We start from the raw sequence: 20,502 nt of genomic DNA, 5'->3' as shown, positions 1-20,502 counted from the left end.
ATATATATATATATATACACACATACATATATATATATATATATACACACATACATATATATATATATATATATATATACACACATACATATATATATATATATATATACACACATACATATATATATATATATATATACACACATACATATATATATATATATATACACACATACATATATATATATATATACACACACATACATATATATATATATATACACACATACATATATATATATATACATATATACATACATATATATATATATATACATACATATATATATATATATATATATATACATACATATATATATATATATATATATATATACATACATATATATATGTATAGTGGTTGTGCTGAAGTTTAAACCAACAGGAGTAAGAACCAAAAAAGTCAGGAAATGCTAAATTTAAGGATCTATATTTTTGTAACATTTTTAAGCCCAGCAAGAGAAAACGGTTTTGTTTGGTTTTCTTCTATTTTTTTTTTTTTTCCCAGAAACAAGCCGAATAAATGTCAGTTCTATAATCTTGGACAAAATAGGCTGAAAAAAATGTAACCTTTACAAATATTTTACATCGTTATTTTTATTTTTTTCTATTTTATAAAGAATAAGAAATTAAAGCTGGGGTAGGTAATGCTGGGGAGCTAGCAAGATGTGAAAGTGGCGCCCTGTCTTGGCTCCTCCCCCTTTGGTTTTGCTTCTTGCGTGATCCAGGGGTTTTTTCTTACCTCCACCAAAGAGGTTATGTTTTTACCAGCATTTATCTGTCTGTTTTTGTTCAAAAGGACTCAAAAAGTTACAGACAGATTTCATTTAAACTTTCAGGAATCGCTGAAAATGTGAAACAGAAGAACTGATTGGATTTTGGTGGTGATCCGGATCACTATTTGGATCCAGAAATTTTTCTTAAAGGTAGTAGCGGGGGTTTGTGCTTTTCTACTTTGCAGCTTTTTCCACCAACAATTTTCTTTTTCTCTGCTGTTTAGCAGGAGGAGGCAAATAAACCGAGCTGGGTCGGGAAAATCCTTCCTGCATTTTCTCAGCCATGTTTGCCTTCCGAGTTTCTTCTTCACTACTTTCATCCTAACACTATATAAATGCAGTGTGGCTATCAGGTATTGACTGCAGGAGGGGAGCCGGGAGAAGAAGCTTACGAAATATATGAAATGAACAACTTCAATTCGGCCCGAATGTTTTGATTAGTCAGAGTTTTTACTGATTTACAGTAAACTGAGGGGTCTAACTATGTTTCCTATTGTTCATGATTACAAAATGTATAGACTACTATCAGGATAAGGAATCACTTCACCCAGAGTAAAATAAAAAATGTCTCTGAGCAAGATTACCTACCCCAGCTTTGAAGAACGTTCTTTCATGGGCAACGGCAACATGTTTTTTAAATGCACGGTCACTTTATTCTTACTAAAGGCATCCTTCCCTCTGCTCTGGCCCCGCGTCCTTCTGAGATTAATGACCCTTATTTCTGACAGACAGACAGATGACTGCATTTTACCCCCTCTGTACAAGTGTCAAACGGATGATAAAAGAGAAGAAGGAGGTATACACTGACGAGAAGAGAAGCTTACAAGACAAAGTGACAGGATGAGGACGGAGTAGTTTGAAGCTCATGCGTCAAGAAAAAGAAAAATTGCCCTACATGCTATATTAGTGCCTTGGATTTCATTGTTTTAGCTATATCTGCAAAGGCTTTGCTTCATTTTTTTTTGTCTTTCCTCTGTTTAATTGCAAGAAAATGTTTAGCTACAGCATCACCTTTGGCTTGGTGTGTAATTTTTTTATTCAGACACATGCCTGTTTCCATCCTGTCTGGTCCTGCATCTGGGTCCTGTTTGCATAGTAGATTGTGACTACAGTAGGGGCTGAATTCATGAGGGGACATACATTTTGGAAATCTGACTATCTAACTATTGTTTAACATACCAGCCCGATCTTACTAGACATGTAATGTGAAAACTGTGAGAATCATTACGATCAAACTGTCTTCTTCCCAAATACGCCTTCCTGGCTGTTTTTTCATATGAATAGAAACACCTTTTATCTTTAAGGAACATGGGACTTTTAATTGTCTCCAAAACAGCTGTGTGTCCCTCAAGTTAATAGTCATGGTGTAAAAAGGATATATGTCAGGCTTAGCCATCATTATTCTCCAGTCCAAACTAAATCAGGTTTCTTCTTAAACCCAACCAGGAAGTGACAAAGTCTCGTTGAAATATTCATTCATTCATTCTCCTAACCGCTTAATCCAATGAAGGGTCACGGAGAAGCTGGAGCCTATCCCAGCAGTCATTTGGGCGAAAGGCAAGGTGCACCCTGGACAGCTCGCTAGTCCATCACAGGGTCACACGGAGACAAATACCCACTCACGCTCACATTCACTCCAAGGGGCAATTTAGAGTAACCAATTAACCTAACATGCATGTCTTTGGACGGTGGGGGGAAGCTGAAGAGAACCCACGGATACACGGGGAGAACATGCAGACTCCAAACAGAAAGGCCCCTGTCCAAACCTCGCCCCAGTCAAGGATCAAACTAGCAGCCTTCTTGCTCTGAGGCCACAGTGCCACGATGCCACCGTGCAGCCTCAACTTGTCGAAACATGTTGTTTTTATGTCAAACCAGGCAAAAGGCAAAATGGTGTTTGTGAGGGTGGCAGCTGTGCTTCAACAATAATGTTTTTTTGGTCCAGTTAATGATCATTTTGTAAACTTGAACAAGAAATTTTGATTTCTGTTCAACCAAGAAGTGAAAATGTTCTTATAAAACCACAAGTAAATGTTGGTTTTAAACTCTAATATCAAAAGCATAGAAACACTTTCAAAAACACTTTCAAATCTCATGTACTCTGATGGGGATGCATTGCTGCATACCCCCCTTCATGGGCTGATAAGTTCCAGGGCACAATTATGAGGCATATTCAGGGATAGAATAAGAATTAGACCTATATGGTCATTTTAGTTAAAAAAAAAAAAAAAAAACTGACACGGATCGTTTACAATATGCTGAAACTGTTTGCTAATCATTGATGCATAATTCAGATTCTAAAACATTCATGATGTTTGTTTATTCAAATTTAATTATTTTTGGCTTCAGAATTCCAATTCTAAAATTGGATGAGCACTAACAAAACAGAAATACTTGCAATGAATCCATGTGCCATGTACATAAGCAAAAATAAGCCTTGAGATCAGGATCAAAGTTCCTTCACAATATTCCAACTTTGGCTTGTGTAGAAGTTTGTGGAGTTTGTAAAGTGTGTAATAGGTGCTAGAATACTAAACAGGTCAGGCATTGACGGAGTGGGGGGCTGTTCCACATGCATATGCTTATCAGCTACACTGACAAATAAAATTATTTCACATTAAAAAAAAATGTTGACAATGCCCTGCAAATGCTATTTTTTTTTTCATTTCAAGTGCTATTGCATTGTTTTACACATGCCCACGTCAATTTGGCAAAGTTGTGATGGCTTAATACAAGGTAGACCAGTCTGTATGACTCACAGCTCTTTGGGCAACTCTAGTTGGAAGTAAATACTGTACAAACCACCACCCAAATGTGTGCAGTAAGTAAAGAATCTACACACTTTTTTTTTCTTTTTTTTTTTACAAAACCAGATCAGACAAATAAATAACATAAATGTACCCATGTCCTGCAGGACTTGGAAAGATGTGGATATATTTGTTTAAGGAAATGCAGGAGGACGCAAATACATGCCCATATGGCTTAAAAATCTTTCAGTTTGATCAATCAATTGTTCTGACAGGCTATTTATTAACTTTGACAGTCATTGGTGCAAAATCAGCTTCATTATTGAATTATTCATCAAACTAATAAGCAATGGGAGGTAAATTGATTGAAGCTGTCGGTGTGCTTCTCGAGCGGAGGTCCTGGTTAGAGGAAGCAGGACAAATATCACTTCACTTTCACTTATAATATGTGAAAATAAATTTCTGTTCACTGTTCTGTACTTACCAAAGAATGTTCTTCACGTGTAAAAACTGTTTTTTACTTTTTCCTGTTAATATGAAATGTTTTTCATGCCAAATGACAGCCATCGGAAATTCTGTCAAGTGCAAACCATAATTTTACACTTTGTGACCAAAATCATCTATTATCGTGCAAAGTAGCTCTTATCTGTTAAAAATGCATAACAACCAGGAAATCTATAGAGTCACTGGCCAAGATAAGGCCATTCTCATCCTGGTAATTGAGTACTGACATTTGATCACCTTGATAGCTGATGAGGCTTGTCAACTTTCCCGTTAGCAGGCCTCCATCCTCTCAAAACCCCAGAGAAGTCTGTACAGTGAAATCAGCTTTAATAAATAGACCATATATTTAATTTTGTTAAGTTTTGCTGCTAATGATTATTGATAAATAATAGCAACATTTCAAAAGAACAATAATTCCTACGGATAGTTAAAGGCAGCAGTGGAAATGATCTTGCTCAATAAGCACTGCCAAAGAGGGTGGGTCATATCGGTTGGAGATAACACTACCTTTACACTATGGAAGTGGTGTTTTGTAAAGGATATTATCTCCATTAAAATGAAATAATAAATATAAAGAAAAAATGAAGATCAACATTTGGTGCTAGCATCAGCTTTTTGGCTCTGATTCATATTCAGGTATGATTACTGTGTAAAATTTCCATAATATTTACAACAGAGGTTGTAGATGTAAATGGGGCTATTGTATGGGTATCAGATTGGTTAATATAAAATGAAAGGTGCCCTCTGTTCAAGATTGTTGAATCAATATCAACATCTCATTTTCTGGTTTTCCATTTCCCAAGATCCCCAAATTTTGATGAAACTGAGAGCAACTTAATCAGCAGTTTAAGAAAAACACATTTGCTCTTCTGGCCAACAATGAAGGACAATGAAGACAGTTGCTGTATGTTAAAGTGTGTGTGAAAGGAGCCTGGTGTGAGCCCATATTTACATTTCAGTCAATAGAGTATTCACTTGTCTGTTTGAATGACCTTGTAAAGTCAGTAATCCCTGCTTCACAATGAATAAATACATAAACAATGGAATTTCATTGCCTCGCAGTCACTCATTTTGAAAAAAAGTGAAGCTGGAAAGACGAGAAGAGAGACAGAGATTTGCAGTAATTCACACACTGATGAGTGATTATGCTCTCGCATGGAGCTCGGGGACTGCTGCTTGTTATTACATTGTGACTGTAATAATGGTCTAATCCATATTTTACCTGTGCTGCAAATAGCAAGGTAATCAATGTGTCTGACCAATTACTGTGCAGCCCTTTGTTGCAAGTAATATCTGTTATATCTTGACTGGGAGGCGAGGGCAATTTGTGTTTTTCACATTACCATTAGTTCTAGTGCGGCAACATAAAGAAGCACAAAGGCTGCACAAAATTTCAAAGAAAAACATAAAAAATAGAGCTGCTTCCAGTCAGTTCTGTCTGCCACCTGATGTTTTATTCAGAGATGAGTTCACTTTACTCCACTATAGTGAGTTATATAGAGCCCGTTGGAACAAATGACGATTTTTTTTCCCTCCTCAACTCAAAGACAAAGACAGAAGGAGGAGAGGGCTATTTGAAATTTGGACCACCAATAAAAATGCAAATAGTCAGAAATGATTTCTCTGCTCTGACAGTGGGGGTGCTGTGATTGCAACACCCAAAGATAGTCAGACATGAAGACACAGGAGAACGTACAATATTCTTCATCTTTAAACTGAAATCCTTCATCACCAAGAGGATAAGGGGCATTGATTTTTGTGTGCTTTTATCTCTGAAGAACTGACCACACAACATGTCAAACAGGCTGAGATCTGGACTTGAGCATCACCCACACGTCACTTTGAGTCTTGTCTTTTTCAGGCTGCATATTTCTGGTCTGCTTAGGACTGATGTCCTGTTGATGTCATGAGCCAGTGTTTTAGAGTTTTAGATGTGGGAACCGATGGCTTCAAATGTGACAGTGGTAAACTTCATGGTAAAATCCATGACTGTGAAGTGCCCAGGTGCTGTGGCTGCAAAACAACCTCATATCCTCCTCCATCTGCTACCAGGTTTGACAGCTGGTATGAAGTTATTTGTATTGATTAGTTGTAAATTTTCACTAAACATGAAGAACTTTAGCATGCTAGTTTCTAATTTATTTACTTAGTTTCTATGAATAGAAATTACATAATAGTTTTATCTTGGATATATTTACTGTCAGAATGGCGGTGTGGGACCAGGACCCAGGGTGAAGAGGCAGGCACACATAGGAAGTGACAGTTAATTGAAATAACAGAAGGCACTGCTCATAACGATAAGACATACTGCACTGAGTCTTTAGAGCAGTGGTGTCCATCTCTTGTCCTTGACGACAACTATCCTGCAGGTTTTCTGTTTCCCTGCTGCAATACACCTGACTTACATCAAGGGGTCATTGTGCAGAACTCCATAGGTTTATGGATCCATTTGGTGTCCTGGAGCATGGACACACTTAAAAACTGCAGGGCTGTGGCTGTTGAAGACCAACTTTGGACACCACTGCTTTAAAGTGTGTCAAATAATTCAGGAATCAAACGTATAAAACACTATACTCTAAGTAAGAACAAGACTTTACATTATACAAGCAAATAAAAATAATTAAGTTATACAGCTACATATTCTTGCTCAGGCAGTTGTTACTGACACAAAATACAGTGTGTTCAGAGATTATATGGTTATGATCAAAGCTGCCTGTTAGACAGCAGGTCGCTTTGTTTGTAATTCAAGCCTTGAGAAGTGAGCCATTTTCTTAACCTATTTACTGTGTAGCTCCGTGCTTCATCTGACCACAAGATAACACAAACTGGAAAGCAGACTATTAATAGCAAGAGAGACAAGGGATGACAACAGGGAAATAATGACGAGGATCTGCCATAAAACAACAGAAACCTGGGAGTACAGTATAAACAGTGAAGGAACTAATGACAAGACCGGGAGCAGTTGGTGTAATCAGCTAACAGAATCCAGGTGTAGGGAGCAGGACATTTACAGGACAGGATAACCTACAAAAACGAAACAGGAAAGCAAAGCGGCAACTCAGGAGCAGACAGAAATCCAAACAAAAATTTCCATCCAAATCTATAGATGATTGCACTTTGATCTGCCTCATTGCTGATATGATGATATGGTAAATGGACTGCACTTATTTAGCACTTTTTTAATCAGGTTAACCACTTAGAGCACTTTTACACTGCATGTCATTGTCACCTATACACACACACGCACTCATAATACACTTATATTGCTGTTATTTTAGCCATATTAAAGGGGTGCTATTATGGTATTTCAAGTTTTCTGAACTTTCTACAGTGTTACAGTGTTGAATCCTTATCAGACATGTGAACGGCACCGTTTTTTATCACCTAAACGCATGTTTGAGTTTGAGTTCCAGCACTCTCTCCGTTCGATTTCCATAGCGACGAAAAACACGTCATTTTAGACAGTTTTTTCTACTGATGTAGAAACCTTTTCTACTGATGTAGAAACCTTCTACAGGTTTCTACATCAGTTCGGTGATTGGTTAACTTTGTATAATCAATTCATCCGTTCTTGTCATAATTTCTGAATGCATGATTTCTGGTTCATTCGTTCTTAGGATTTACTCCTTTGAAGTGAGACTGTTTATTGAGTTGAGTTTATTTCAGGTGTCTCATCCGCCTGAATTTTAAGTTAATTAAAGGTGATGAGTGGTGGTCCGAGGTAATTAATAAATTCATAATTTGTAGAGGCTATTCCGCTACAACTTCTACTGGTTAACAAGGGCATGTACAAATACATCAGGCGGGTGGAAAACATCGGATAAAGTTTTTTCCAACGATGGCTGGTGAGTTTACCAAAGAGAGACACCCTGCTGCATCCGTTGCTGTGGGTTGCTGTTTTACACTTCGTTTTCAGGCTCTGATTCAGGTTCCAACATGTAGGGCTGTATGCTATGTGTTAACATTGTATTTTGTTTTTTTATTGAGTTCATATTAGCCTAATCCTTCTGTTTATGAGATGTTACAATAACGGTGAAAGCAGTTGCAGTGCGCGCTCCCGATGTAGTGCAGTGGCGGGAGGCGGGGCTTAATGCGGAAGAGTCTCAATCCACTCGTTTTGCCCACAGGCTGATCTGACAGCCTACGGAGAGGGTCAGTCTGAAGTAAAGTAAGCGATTTGTGACAATAACTCGATCAATCCCAGCCCTTCTGGTCTCAGAAATAAAAATTAATTAGCCTGAAAAGCACATAAAAGTTCCACTTTAAGTAACTATACATGCATTCATACCTTTATAAGAGACATCAGGAGACAACAGATGGTTCAGGGTCTTGCACAGGGACCCATAGTCCTGGAGTGCCAGTAACCCTGGCCTTCTGGTTTGTAAACCACTTTGCTATAGTCACCCTATAAAACTGTCACTTAAAATCCAGCCCTTGAAACACCTACTCTCCAAACATTTCTTTTTCTGTTTTTCATATCTAAATGTTTCATAAACTGCTTGTATTGCAATCAAAACTATGAAGGACTATATGCTTTTATAAATCACACGAGAGTGAGTCATTATTGGTGAGTGATTGTCATCTTCAGCAGACAGTCCTAGTATCACTAATTTAATCTAACTTTTATTTTGTACTGACTTCACCTGGAGAGTCAGGCAGCTCAGTTTCTCCTCCACTCTGCTGGGCTGCAGACAGACTTTCTCCAACATGCCTGTGAAACACCACCATGTGTGACCACCAAGCATGAGGCAGAATCATGTTTGATGCAGGCCTGTAACTAAGTTTACAAGAAATTATATTTACTTATTTATTTCATTTAATTTGTGAATCCATATTTAATGTTTTTGCTATGAGAAGCATTTGGGAATAAAAAAGATTTGTTTTTACAAGTGTAATTTAAGGACAGCAGGGGGGACAAGGATCTGGAGTAGAAGGGCCATTGTCCTCCCTTGCCCCCCTGTAGATCTGCCTCTGAAACAGACTGTCCACACTGAGTATTAACATGAGGAGCTACCTATGGCACTTTTACAAAATGTCACCTCTCTGGTGGGGAAGGAGCCTGAGCTTGTGCGCAAGGTTGGCCGGTTCCGGCTAGATATAGTTGGACTCACCTCGACGCATGGCTTGGGCTCTGGAACCAGTACCCTCGAGAGGGGCTGGACTTTCTTCCACTCTGGAGTTGCTCATGGTGAGAGGCGCCGAGCAGGTGTGGGCATTCTCATCAGCCCCCAGCTTGGTGCCTGCACGTTGGGGTTTACCCCAGTGGATGAAAGGGTAGTTTCCCTCCGCCTTCAGGTGGGGGGACGGGTCCTGACTATTGTCTGTGCTTATGCACCGAACAGCAGTTCAGAGTACCCACCCTTTCTGGAGTCCTTGGAGGGGGTGCTGGAGGGTGCTCCTTCTGGGGACTCTATAGTTCTGCTGGGGGACTTCAATGCTCACGTGGGCAATGACAGTGAGACCTGGAGAGGAGTGATTGGGAGGCATGGTCCCCTCCCCCCCTGAACCCAAATGGTGTTTTGTTATTGGACTTCTGTGCTCGTCATGGATTATCCATAACGAACACCATGTTCCAACATAAGAGTGTCCATATGTACACCTGGCATCAGGATTCCCTGGGCCGCAGTTCGATGACCGATTTTGTAGTCGTATTGTCGGACCTGTGGCCACATGCCTTGGATACTCGGGTGAAGAGGGGGGCGGAGCTGTCAACTGATCACCACCTGGTGGTGAGTTGGCTAAGATGGTGGGGGAGGAAGCTGGTCAGATCTGGCAGACCCAAACGTGTTGTGAGGGTCTGCTGGGAACGTCTGGCTGAGTCCCCTGTCAGAGCGAGTTTCAACTCCCACCTTCAACAGAGCTTCAACCATGTCCCGAGTGAGGCGGGGGACATTGAGTCCGAATGGGCTGTGTTCCGTGTCTCTATTGCTGAGGCGGCCAGCTGGAGCTGTGGCCGTAAGGTCATTGGTGCCTGTTGTGGCGGCAATCCCAGGACTCGTTGGTGGACACCAGCAATGAGGGATGCCGTCAAGCTGAAGAAGGAGTCCTATTGGGCCTTCTTGGCCTGTGGGACTCCGGAGGCAGCTGATAGGTACCGACAGGCTAAGCGGCATGCGGCTTCGGCCGTTGCCAAGGCAAAAACTCGGGCATGGGAGGAGTTCGGCGAGGCCATGGAGAAAGACTTCCGCACGGCTTCGAGGCGATTCTGGTCCACCATCCGGCGGCTCGGGAGGGGGAAGCAGTGCTCCATCGACACTGTGTACAGTGGAGATGGGGAGCTGCTGACCTCAACTCGGGACGTAGTGGGTCGGTGGAAGGAATACTTCGAAGACTTCCTCAATCCTACCAACACGTCTTCCGATGAGGAAGCAGAGCTGGGGGACTCAGGGGTGGACTCTCCTATCTCTGGGGCTGAAGTCGCTGAGGTGGTCAAAAAGCTCCTTGGTGGCAAGGCCCCGGGGGTGGATGAGATCCGCCCAGAGTTCCTTAAGGCTCTGGATGCTGTGGGGCTGTCCTGGCTGACACGCCTCTGCAGCATCACGTGGACATCGGGGGCAGTACCGCTGGATTGGCAGACTGGGGTGGTGGTCCCCCTTTTTAAAAAGGGGGACCGGAGGGTGTGTTCCAATTACAGGGGAATCACACTCCTCAGCCTCCCTGGTAAGGTCTATTCAGGGGTCCTGGAGAGGAGGGTCGAATAGTCGGATTGAGGAGGAGCAGTGCGGTTTTCGCCATGGCCGCGGAACAGTGGACCAGCTCTATACCCTCTTTGGGGTCCTGGAGGGGGCATGGGAGTTTGCCCAACCAGTCTACATGTGCTTTGTGGACCTGGAGAAGGCGTTCGACCGTGTCCCCCGGGGGCTCCTATGGGGGGTACTCCAGGAGTATGGGGTACCGGAGCCCCTTGTACAAGCTGTCCAGTCCCTGTACGACAGGTGTCAGAGCTTGGTCTGCATTGCCGGTAGTAAGTCGGATTCGTTTCCGGTGAGGGTTGGACTCCACCAAGGCTGCCGTTTATCACCAATTCTGTTCATAACTTATATGGACAGAATTTCTATGCGCAGCCAAGGTGTTGAGGGGATCCGACTCGGTGGCCTCAGGATTGGGTCCCTGCTTTTTGCAGATGACGTTGTCCTGTTGGCTTCATCTGGTCGTGATTTCCAGCTCTCACTTGAGCGATTCGCTGCAGAGTGTGAAGCGGCCGGGATGGGAATCAGCACCTCCAAATCTGAGACCATGGTCCTCAGCCGGAATAGGGTGGATTGCCCTCTCCGGGTTGGGAGTCAGGTCCTGCCTCAAGTGGAGGAGTTTAAATATCTCGGGGTCTTGTTCATGAGTGAGGGAAGGATGGAGCGCGAGATTGACAGACGGATCGGTGCGGCATCTGCAGTAATGCGGACTCTGCGCCGGTCTGTCGTGGTGAAGAAGAAACTGAGCCAGAAGGCGAAGCTCTCAATTTACCAGTCGATCTACGTTCCTACCCTCACCTATGGTCATGAGCTGCGGGTCATGACCAAAAGAACAAGATCTCGTATACAGGCGGCTGAAATGAGTTTCCTCCGCAGGGTGGCCGGGCTCTCCCTTAGAGATAGGGTGAGGAGCTTGGTCATCCGGGAGGGGCTCAGAGTAGAGTCGCTGCTCCTCCGCATCGAGAGGAACCAGTTGAGGCGGCTCGGACATCTGGTTAGGATGCCTCCCAGACGCCTCCCTGGTGAGGTGTTCCAGGCACGTCCCTCTGGGGGGAGACCCCAGGGAAGACCCAGGACACGCTGGAGGGATTATATCTCTCGGTTGGCCTGGGAACGCCTCGGGATCCCCCCCGCAGACTTGGCAAATGTGGCTGGGGAGAGGGAAGTCTGGGCTTCCCTGCTTAGGCTGCTGCCCCCGCGACCCGACCCCGGATAAGCGGCACGAAGACGAGACGAGACTTTTACAAAATACACACCAACACACACACAAACACACACACACACACACAAAACAAATTAAACCCATTATTTCTACATACAGATGCTGTATCAGCCCTTGAGGGCAAAGCAAGTAGTTGCACAAAAACAGCAGGACCTTGAGGCAGAAGCATTAAGAGGTATGTGAAGTTAATGAGAGTTTTTCTTTTCCCTGACTTGGTGTGTTTCACTGCTTGCTAAGTTTCCTTCTGAGTGGTATAAGTGCGCAGGTAAGCTTCCAGCTTATTGCCCTGGACTAAGATGGAGGAACCTCTTTATCAGCTGTGACGCAAAGCTCAATGTTTTTGTTTTGGTTTTTTTTTCAGGTGGCTGTGCAAACAAAGAAGTGAGCATTGTTGTTTCTAAAACTGCACATTTTCAGATGTTTGATGCCACATCAAAAAGTAAATTCCCCCCCATGAGGTAAAAAAAGAAAAAGTTCTCTGCTTAGACTGTTTTTATGAACCACAGTCACAAAGTTAAAATGCTTCCCTGAAAATGATACCACTAAGCAGCTTACAAAATATTAACAACAACAAAGTCAGGGCGCTCACATCACCTCTGGAAGCTCATGATGGTTTATACAGTGAAACCTTCATGCTGTAGCTCACTGTTGACCCCCAAGGGAGTTGAAGAACTTAATCTGTTTAATTTTCAAGCCCCTTTCTTGGCCTTTCCTTATATTTCCTGTAATTTCCTTCCTCCTCTCTTTACTTTTTATTCCCTGATCTGTGTGTGGACTTGTTTATTCATAGTTATGTAGGCAAATATTTCCAGAGTGCATAAACTATAAACCCTGCTGGAAACCCAAACCTTTCTGTTGTCACAATTGCATGTGTGCATCTGTGTGTGAAAGTACTAGTGTGTGTCCTCAGTGGCTGGCAGTAATGCTGTAGGGTTTAGGCAGAGTGAATGATCATTCTGTTTATAGGGATTTGATTGCAACCCAGAAACCAGGCCACATTCTCTGTCTGTCAGCTGCCAGCGAGCTGCCTGGCATCAACATTTTATTCCCTGAAACTCTGCCTTTCTTCTTCTTCTTCCTTCTCAACGACCCTCCCTCCTCTTTCCTCAACACATCCTCACTCCACCCTTTCTGTTGGGGTACGTGCTCTGATTTTCCTGGGAACTAAGCAGCAGTAAATGTCTGGCTTCTGTGATTGAAAAATAGTCTAACTTACACTTGCTTAAGTACACATGCACACACAGTAGTGTGTATAGTCACAAACATATGCATATACAAGCATATTTACATGTTTATTCCACATGGATTAGCTGGGGACGACAACATCTGGGTGTCATCATTTAAAAATTCTATTTGCTGTCAACTTCCAGGAGTCGCCTTAATTTCTTTGCAGTGGAGCAGCACCAGATTTTTTTAAAGTTGTCATGTTTTAATGGAGTTGATAACATTTTATTATCTTCATTAGTGTCAGCTGCTCTCTGTTAAAAATGTAACCCACTTCAAGGTATGTACACGTCACTACTCTAGGTTCGTAGGAGCTGGGAGTAAGGTAATGAACCACTGGACACAGGTATAAGTGTGTAACTGCAAAATTTAGTTGCAAAATTATAAAATAGTTTACAACATATAATTGTGCACAATACCTTGGGCCCATGAACTAATAAAAATAAAATAATAAAATAAAAATAAATTGTCCTTCTTTTAGGAATGTTCCTTTTGAATTGGCTTGTCCAAATCTGTTCCTTTTTTATTTTTATCAATGCAATGTTCAAGTCAGTAGTCAGGGGAATAAGTCAAGTCAGGGGTTGTATCCAAGGTCTCTCTTGTGGTGTTAGTCAGTTGGACTAACAAAATCCTACCACCCGATCCGCTGAATGGAGTGGAGGAGATCAAAGTTCGACTGGGAGGCTCGCCATCGACAATCGCTGGTCAACCTTGTAGAACACACGGACCGGATCTTCACCTTTTTTCCCGGAGGACCAAAAAAAACCTGACCTGTATACAAAACAGGTTACAGTACAGGTTCTAGCATAAAAGTATCTGATTAGGGGTTGTACAACAGTAAATTTATCTTATCAATTTGGAAAATAACGTACAGTAGTTTACAGATAGGTAAACATAGCCATTTTCATAACAAACAGTCTTATATTGTCAAAATATATCATTTTAACAAATTACTATTTCAATGAAATTACTTGGTATGATCACATTTTACCAATGAATTCACTTATTTATAGTGATCAGCTGCTCTTTAAAGTGTCATGCTTAACTTGTAGCTTTCATGTACATCCATCTTGTTTCAATCCCTTTATACATAGGATTTTAGATTAAGAAATAAAATAAATGAAATACATTGCTTTCTAATTACCAACATAACATAAATTACAGCTTTGCTGCTTTTACCCATTTTAAATAACTTAAAATTATAATTTTCTCTCATGCTATGCATGGCTTTAACCTTCCATCACGTGCAGAGGAAGTGACGAGGCATTTCACAAAATAAAAATTCTCAAAGTACTTTTTTTTTTTAAATGATACAGGACGAATCAGCAGTATGTTTCCAGTTAACGTGTTAAATAAATGTTGGTACACGTTTTAAAACAACATAAAAAGTAAGAAATACTCTGCTGGAGCTAGCATAGTGACCACGTGTTTTTTTTGTTCACATACACAATCATGGAGAACAGGCCAGAACTAGCTTACCAAGAATGGGATTTCTACTGGAGAAGCCAGGACAGATAAAGTTCTTCCACAACGGTTCTCCAACCTCTCATTTCCTCGTTTTCCAGCTCACATGGGAGAAACGGAAGCAGTGTTCAGTCCGTTATTAGCGATATAAAGCTAGGAGGAAAACTGTGGCATGCTACTTCCTGTTTTCACCAAAATAAAACTCGTTTTTTTCAAAATAAAACTAGCATTACTTACAATGCAAAATAAACCAAAAAAAAAAAAATTAGAAAATTAATACAAATTATAAGTAAACCCATTTTTAGGTGGGTTACATCCTCCCCTTCTGAATTAACATGAGTCCCTTCATATTCTTACAAGGGAAGGCGCACCTTCAAAAGTTTCAAGCAATGCTTTGTTAAACCCATCAAGTATAGTCTGTGCAAATGAAATTAAGGGTTTACCAAGCTGTGGGTATGTGAATTTAACAGGTGGCTTTCTCAACCGTTCAGATCTGCGTGTTTGGTTTACAGTCTGATGGTCAGGGGTATCATCATCAACAGAACTAGCATCCTGTTCAGTATTGCACATTTCAATAGATTGTCTCTGTTCAGTTTCTTCAGACTGTTCAACTCTCGCTGAGGTCTTGTTTTGAGATGAATTTCCCATTATGTCTTCTTCCATTTCAATAGTTTCAGTTTCTTTTCCTTTCTCAGGTTCCAGTTCGGTTTGTGTCACATCCGGTAATTGTCCATTCAGGTTTGTCATTTCTTTATCCGCAGGTTGATCCAGAATTTCAGGAGGTAAGTCCTTAGGTTGGTTATCTGATTCCTTTACACTCGTTTCATACTCGATTGTATCTTTTGTGTTTGAGTTCACATTGTTTGGTTGAATAATCCTTGGGGTTGTCTCGACTGTTGTAGGATAATAACTCAGCTCATAGTCATCATCATCGGAATCAGGGGGATTCTCTTCTTGAGAGATGGGAGTTTGCCTTGTTTTGGGTTTTGAGGCTTTCTTTGGTCTTACCATTTCCTCATTCTCCTCAGAAAGAAACCCGCAAGGGAGCAATAAATCGCGGTGGATTGTGCGTAAGGGTCCTTCCTGACCCTCAGGACAGACTGTATACACAGGCATATCTCCGGCTTTCTTTTGGACAACATAAATGGTGGATTCCCACCTATCGGCGAGTTTATGTTTGCCGCGAAAACGGAGATTGCGCACTAACACTCGGTCACCCTTGTCAAGTGTTGACTCCCTTACTCGCATGTCAAATCTGCGCTTGTTTTTGTCAGCAATTTTCTTTGCATTAGCAGATGCTAATTGATAACTTTCTTTCAAGTATGTCTTAAGATTTCTCACATACTGCGAATGAGATCTTTCTGAACTGGTAAACCAAACGCAATGTCTATAGGTAGCCTAGGTTGGCGCCCGAACATTAACTCGTAGGGCGAGTACCCAGTAACGTCACTCCTTGTGCAGTTATATGCATGAGTGAGGGGTCGGACATACTCACGCCACCTAGTTTTTTCTTTGTCCTTGAGCGTACCCAGCATACTGAGCAATGTACGGTTATACCGCTCAACGGGGTTACCGCGAGGATGGTAGGGGCTCGTTCTCACTTTTTTAGTACCGATCAAGGCGCACAACTCCTTGATGACCTGCGATTCAAAGTCGCGGCCTTGGTCGCTGTGAAGACGCTCGGGGAACCCGTAATGGACAAAGAATTGCTCCCAAAGGCATTTGGCTACAGTTAGGGCCTTTTGGTCTCGAGTTGGTATGGCAGTTGCATATTTTGTAAAATGGTCAGTTATGACCAGAATGTCCTTGAAATTATGACTGTCTGGTTCGATGGATAAGAAGTCCATACAGACTAGCTCCATTGGGCAACTCGTCTGTATGTTGACTAATGGTGCAGCTTTGTCAGGTTGCCTTTTCCTTTTAACGCACCTTGGACAGTTTTTGATCTTGGACTCAACATCGGAAGACATTTTTGGCCAATAAAAGCGAGATCTGGTTAGCTCAAGAGTTCTTTCGGCTCCTAAATGGCCCATTTCATCATGTAAGCTATGAAGCACAGGGCTTCTCAAGACTTTTGAAAGAACAAGTTGGTAAACTGTTTTGTTATCACATCGTCTTTTCCGATACAACAGATTGTCTTTAATCTCAAACCGATTCATCTCTTTCAGCATAAGCTGAAGTTCAGAGCAGTCAACGCCTGCAGGAACAGGTTCTCCTGACTCACACGACTGTATGACAACACTGATTGCCGGATCTGCTCGCTGTAATGCGGCTATCTCAGCCTCGCTGTACTTAGGGATGGTGGAAAGACCACTAAGATTTTCATCATCTGAAAAGGCTGAAGGGATAGCATCTGGATGCACAGCAAGTGACTTGATGTAACATGGAGACAGTTCATTGTCATTTTGAAAAACAGTGTGGAGTTGACATGTGGCTTGGACAACGTTTATAGGTGCAAGATGGTGTGAGGTAAACTCGTGGATTCGTTGACTCTCCTCCTGCGATGCACTGTCATTGGACAGTTCACCATGTGGCCTCCTTGACAGGCCATCAGCGTCCTGATTTTGCTTGCCTGCACGATATTTGATGTCGAAGGTAAATGTAGACAAGGCTGCTAACCATCTATAACTAGTAGCATCTAGTTTAGCTTTGGTCAGAATGTAACGCAAGGGGTTGTTATCGGTGATGACAGTGAAAACGTTGCCATATAAGTAATCATGGAATTTCTCTGTGATAGCCCATTTTAAAGATAAAAATTCCAGCTTATGGGCTGGATAACGGGATTCACAATGCGAGAGACCCCGACTTGCATAGGCAATAACACGAGTCTGGCCGTCTTGCTCTTGATACAACGCTGCGCCTAAACCGGTTGTGCTTGCATCTGTATGAACAACATAAGGCAATCTGGGATTTGCGAACCCTAAGACTGGCGCAGATGTTAACTTGTCAATGATCTGATCAAACGCGTCTTGGCAGACTTGGGTCCACCTTTCTCCGAAAGGTTCTCTGGGATTATGGTACTTAGCAGCTGTGTTGTAGATTTTAACGCCTTTCCGTACAGGAGGGTAGCCAGCTGTGAGGTTAGTTAAGGGCTTTACTATTTTAGAATACCCTTCCACGAACCTTCTATAGTACCCGGAAAAACCGAGAAATGACCTAAGGTCTTTTAACGTCTGAGGTCTTGGCCAGGTCTTAAGTGCTTCTGTCTTTTGAGGATCGGTCTCAACTCCGTTTCGCGATACTATATGCCCTAAGTAACGGACCGAAGTTTGAAAAAAACGGCACTTTTCAGGAGATAACTTTAAACCGTTTTCTCGCAAGCGGGACAGCACGTTCATGAGACGGTTTTCATGCTCCTCTAAGGTTTTTGAAAAGACAATAATATCGTCTAGGAACACAAGCGCCTCACGCAGATTGATGTCTCCCATACACTTTTCCATTAAGCGTTGAAAAGTGCTGGGCGCGTTTGTGATCCCCTGTGGCATACAATTCCACTCCCAAAAGCCTAGCGGGCACACGAACGCGGTCTTTGCTTTGTCACTCTCCGTCATCTCAATCTGGTAATACCCGCTCTTCAGGTCCATTATGGAAAACCATTGAGAACCGCTCAGGGCTGAAAAAGATTCCTCAAGGTTAGGCAATGCATACGCGTCCTTGACTGTTTGCATGTTTGTCGGTAGTCTACACATAATCTGACATCACCATTTTTCTTTTTGACTACGACTATTGGAGATGCAAAGGGAGACTGTGATTCGCGAATGATACCGGCTTCAAGGAGAGACTGCAAGTGACGCCTCACTGCGTCATAGTCCTGAGGATGAATGGGACGTGGGCGTTGTTTGAAAGGTGTCTCATCCTTTAGCTTGATGGAATGTTTCACCTTTGTTGCATGTCCGTAGTCAAGATCGTGATGCGAGAAAATGTCCGAGAATGTGTTCAACTTATCTGTCATGCGAAGTTTCCACTCATCTGGAAGTGACTCTCCAAAGTCAAAGTTTAAAGTAGAACTTGGCTGATTGCTTGTCTGGGTAGGTTGCTGTTGGTGAATACTGCAACTAGCAGTGTTCTGAGTTGGAACTATTTCTTTAACAGCACAAAGTTCACCAATGATGCACCTAACAGGTAGGCAAATGTCTCGGTCAGTTTCGTTCCTTACCACAACAGGTATTTTGTAAGGGGAGTCTCTAGGGATGTTAATGAGACAACATTCAACAAAAATTCCCCCAGGTAAGGATGACCCGGTAGGTTGCTCAAGTAAGGCACATTTCTCGTTCACGCTATCAATATTTGCATATCCTTCTAACACAATCTTTTCACCAGCAGGAATCACACTTGGTTCCGTATTTCTCAAGTTGACAAGGCCAAGTCGGCCATCTTGACTTTGTTTGTGTCTGACTTGTAAAGTTCTCAGGACTTGGTGGTAGCCACAGTAAGCATTATTTGGAAAGGGATTGTCTTCACAAAACTGTTCGTAAAGTGGATCAAGAGTATTAGTTCCGACTAACAATGGTGTAAGACTATTTGAACGGACATCTGGTACTATGAGTGCCAGTGTCTCGATTACAGGCTGAGTGACAATAAACTCTTTTGGGAACTGGAGTGTAACCTTTACATACCCCAGGTACGGCACCGATTGACCGTTCGCCCCTTCAATCTCTAATAAGTCAGCAACTGGGTGAATGGTCTGATCAGAAAGGTAACGATTATAGAATGACGAAGACATGGTGGTTACCTGAGACCCAGTGTCAAGTAATGAGTTGCACTCAAGCCCGTTAACCTTAATATTAGCAGTGCTTTTACTACCAACTAGCCCTTTAGGTAAGGTTTGGTTATTTGTTACTCAGTGCTCTTTTAATTTTGCCTTTGGTTTTGTCTTTGGTTCAGTTGTGGGACTATGAGGTTGAATTGTTTCCATTTGTCCCTCAATGGAAACACTGTTTAGTTTAACTTTCTGTCAGGTGTCAGATTGTCTTTCTCCCAAGCTTGTTGTTTCTCTTTTAACAGAGTTCTTTTCGCGGACACTAATGTGGGATTAGAAGGATCGTTACAGCTTGTGGCAATATGCCCATCCTCACCACAGTTAAAACAGTACCATGGCCTTGGCTTTGGTTTATCTGTTTTGGGAATGGCTTCGGAAATAGGTTTTGAAGTTGGTGTCTTTTTGTCAATTGGTTTCCCTTTCTGTTTGTCTTTCTCCTTTTTCTTTGCAGGATTGTTTGCAACAGGTGTTTTTGGTTTGGGACTCGAGAGGGCAGCAATTTGAGCCTGAAGGTCGACGATTTGTTTTTGAAATTGTTGCATAGCTGGTTGCTCAGCAAGAAAAGACTGAGGTGAATCAAAAGTATCTCCAAAATATACCTCATGAGAGTGTGCTACAACTCGTTCTTTTGATTTTTGAAAACCCAAATGCTGTTTCATTCTGTTTGCTTTTGCACTTTGTTTGTCCTCTTCTGTACGTAAAAGGAGTAAAAACTCTGAAAAAGTGGGCGGATTATCTTTTCGTTGCTCAAGCTGAAGGTTGTTAATCAGCACATTATTCCAGCAGCCTCTACAGAACTGCTTCAAGAGTTGCTTATCTGAGTCTTGAGGCGAAAAGGTTTTCATTTTCACGATTCGGTTCAAAAAGGTTTGGAGTCTTTGGACATAGTTAGAAGGTTTCTCGCCAGAGTTTTGATTAATGCTGAGAAACTGGGCGAAAAGTTCATCCCCGTCTTCCACTGTCGCATAAGCAGAGTCAAGCAGGTCTAAGAAAGCTGATGGTTTAGCATGAGGACCAAGTGACTTGACTACTGTAGCAGCAGGGGGGAGTAAACTATCAACAATGCGTCTTACCAGCTGTGCACTGGAAATGGTAGGATCTGCTAGGTGGCACTCAA

The 20,502-nt window shown here is 42.1% G+C and overlaps 1 protein-coding gene across 1 annotated transcript in view; it reads left to right on the top strand.

The window, feature by feature from the left end:
• The window catches only part of otomp (otolith matrix protein), a gene marked incomplete at both ends in the record, with an annotated part of 133,087 nt that extends 113,198 nt beyond the window's left edge, over positions 1-19,889 (top strand). The window contains 6 exons of the mRNA XM_079261625.1: positions 12,952-13,077; positions 15,322-15,332; positions 15,388-15,408; positions 17,173-17,221; positions 18,205-18,258; positions 19,837-19,889. Coding sequence (XP_079117751.1) covers positions 12,952-13,077; positions 15,322-15,332; positions 15,388-15,408; positions 17,173-17,221; positions 18,205-18,258; positions 19,837-19,889 — 314 coding nt within the window. The remainder of the gene's footprint in view (positions 1-12,951; positions 13,078-15,321; positions 15,333-15,387; positions 15,409-17,172; positions 17,222-18,204; positions 18,259-19,836) is intronic.
• Positions 19,890-20,502: the final 613 nt, after the last annotated feature.

The sequence above is a fragment of the Telmatherina bonti genome (assembly GCF_933228915.1).
Source record: "Telmatherina bonti genome assembly, chromosome: 22".
Lineage (NCBI taxonomy): Eukaryota > Metazoa > Chordata > Actinopteri > Atheriniformes > Telmatherinidae > Telmatherina > Telmatherina bonti.
The sequence above is the reverse complement of the archived record's forward strand: the minus strand, read 5'-3'. Positions and strand labels throughout refer to the sequence as shown.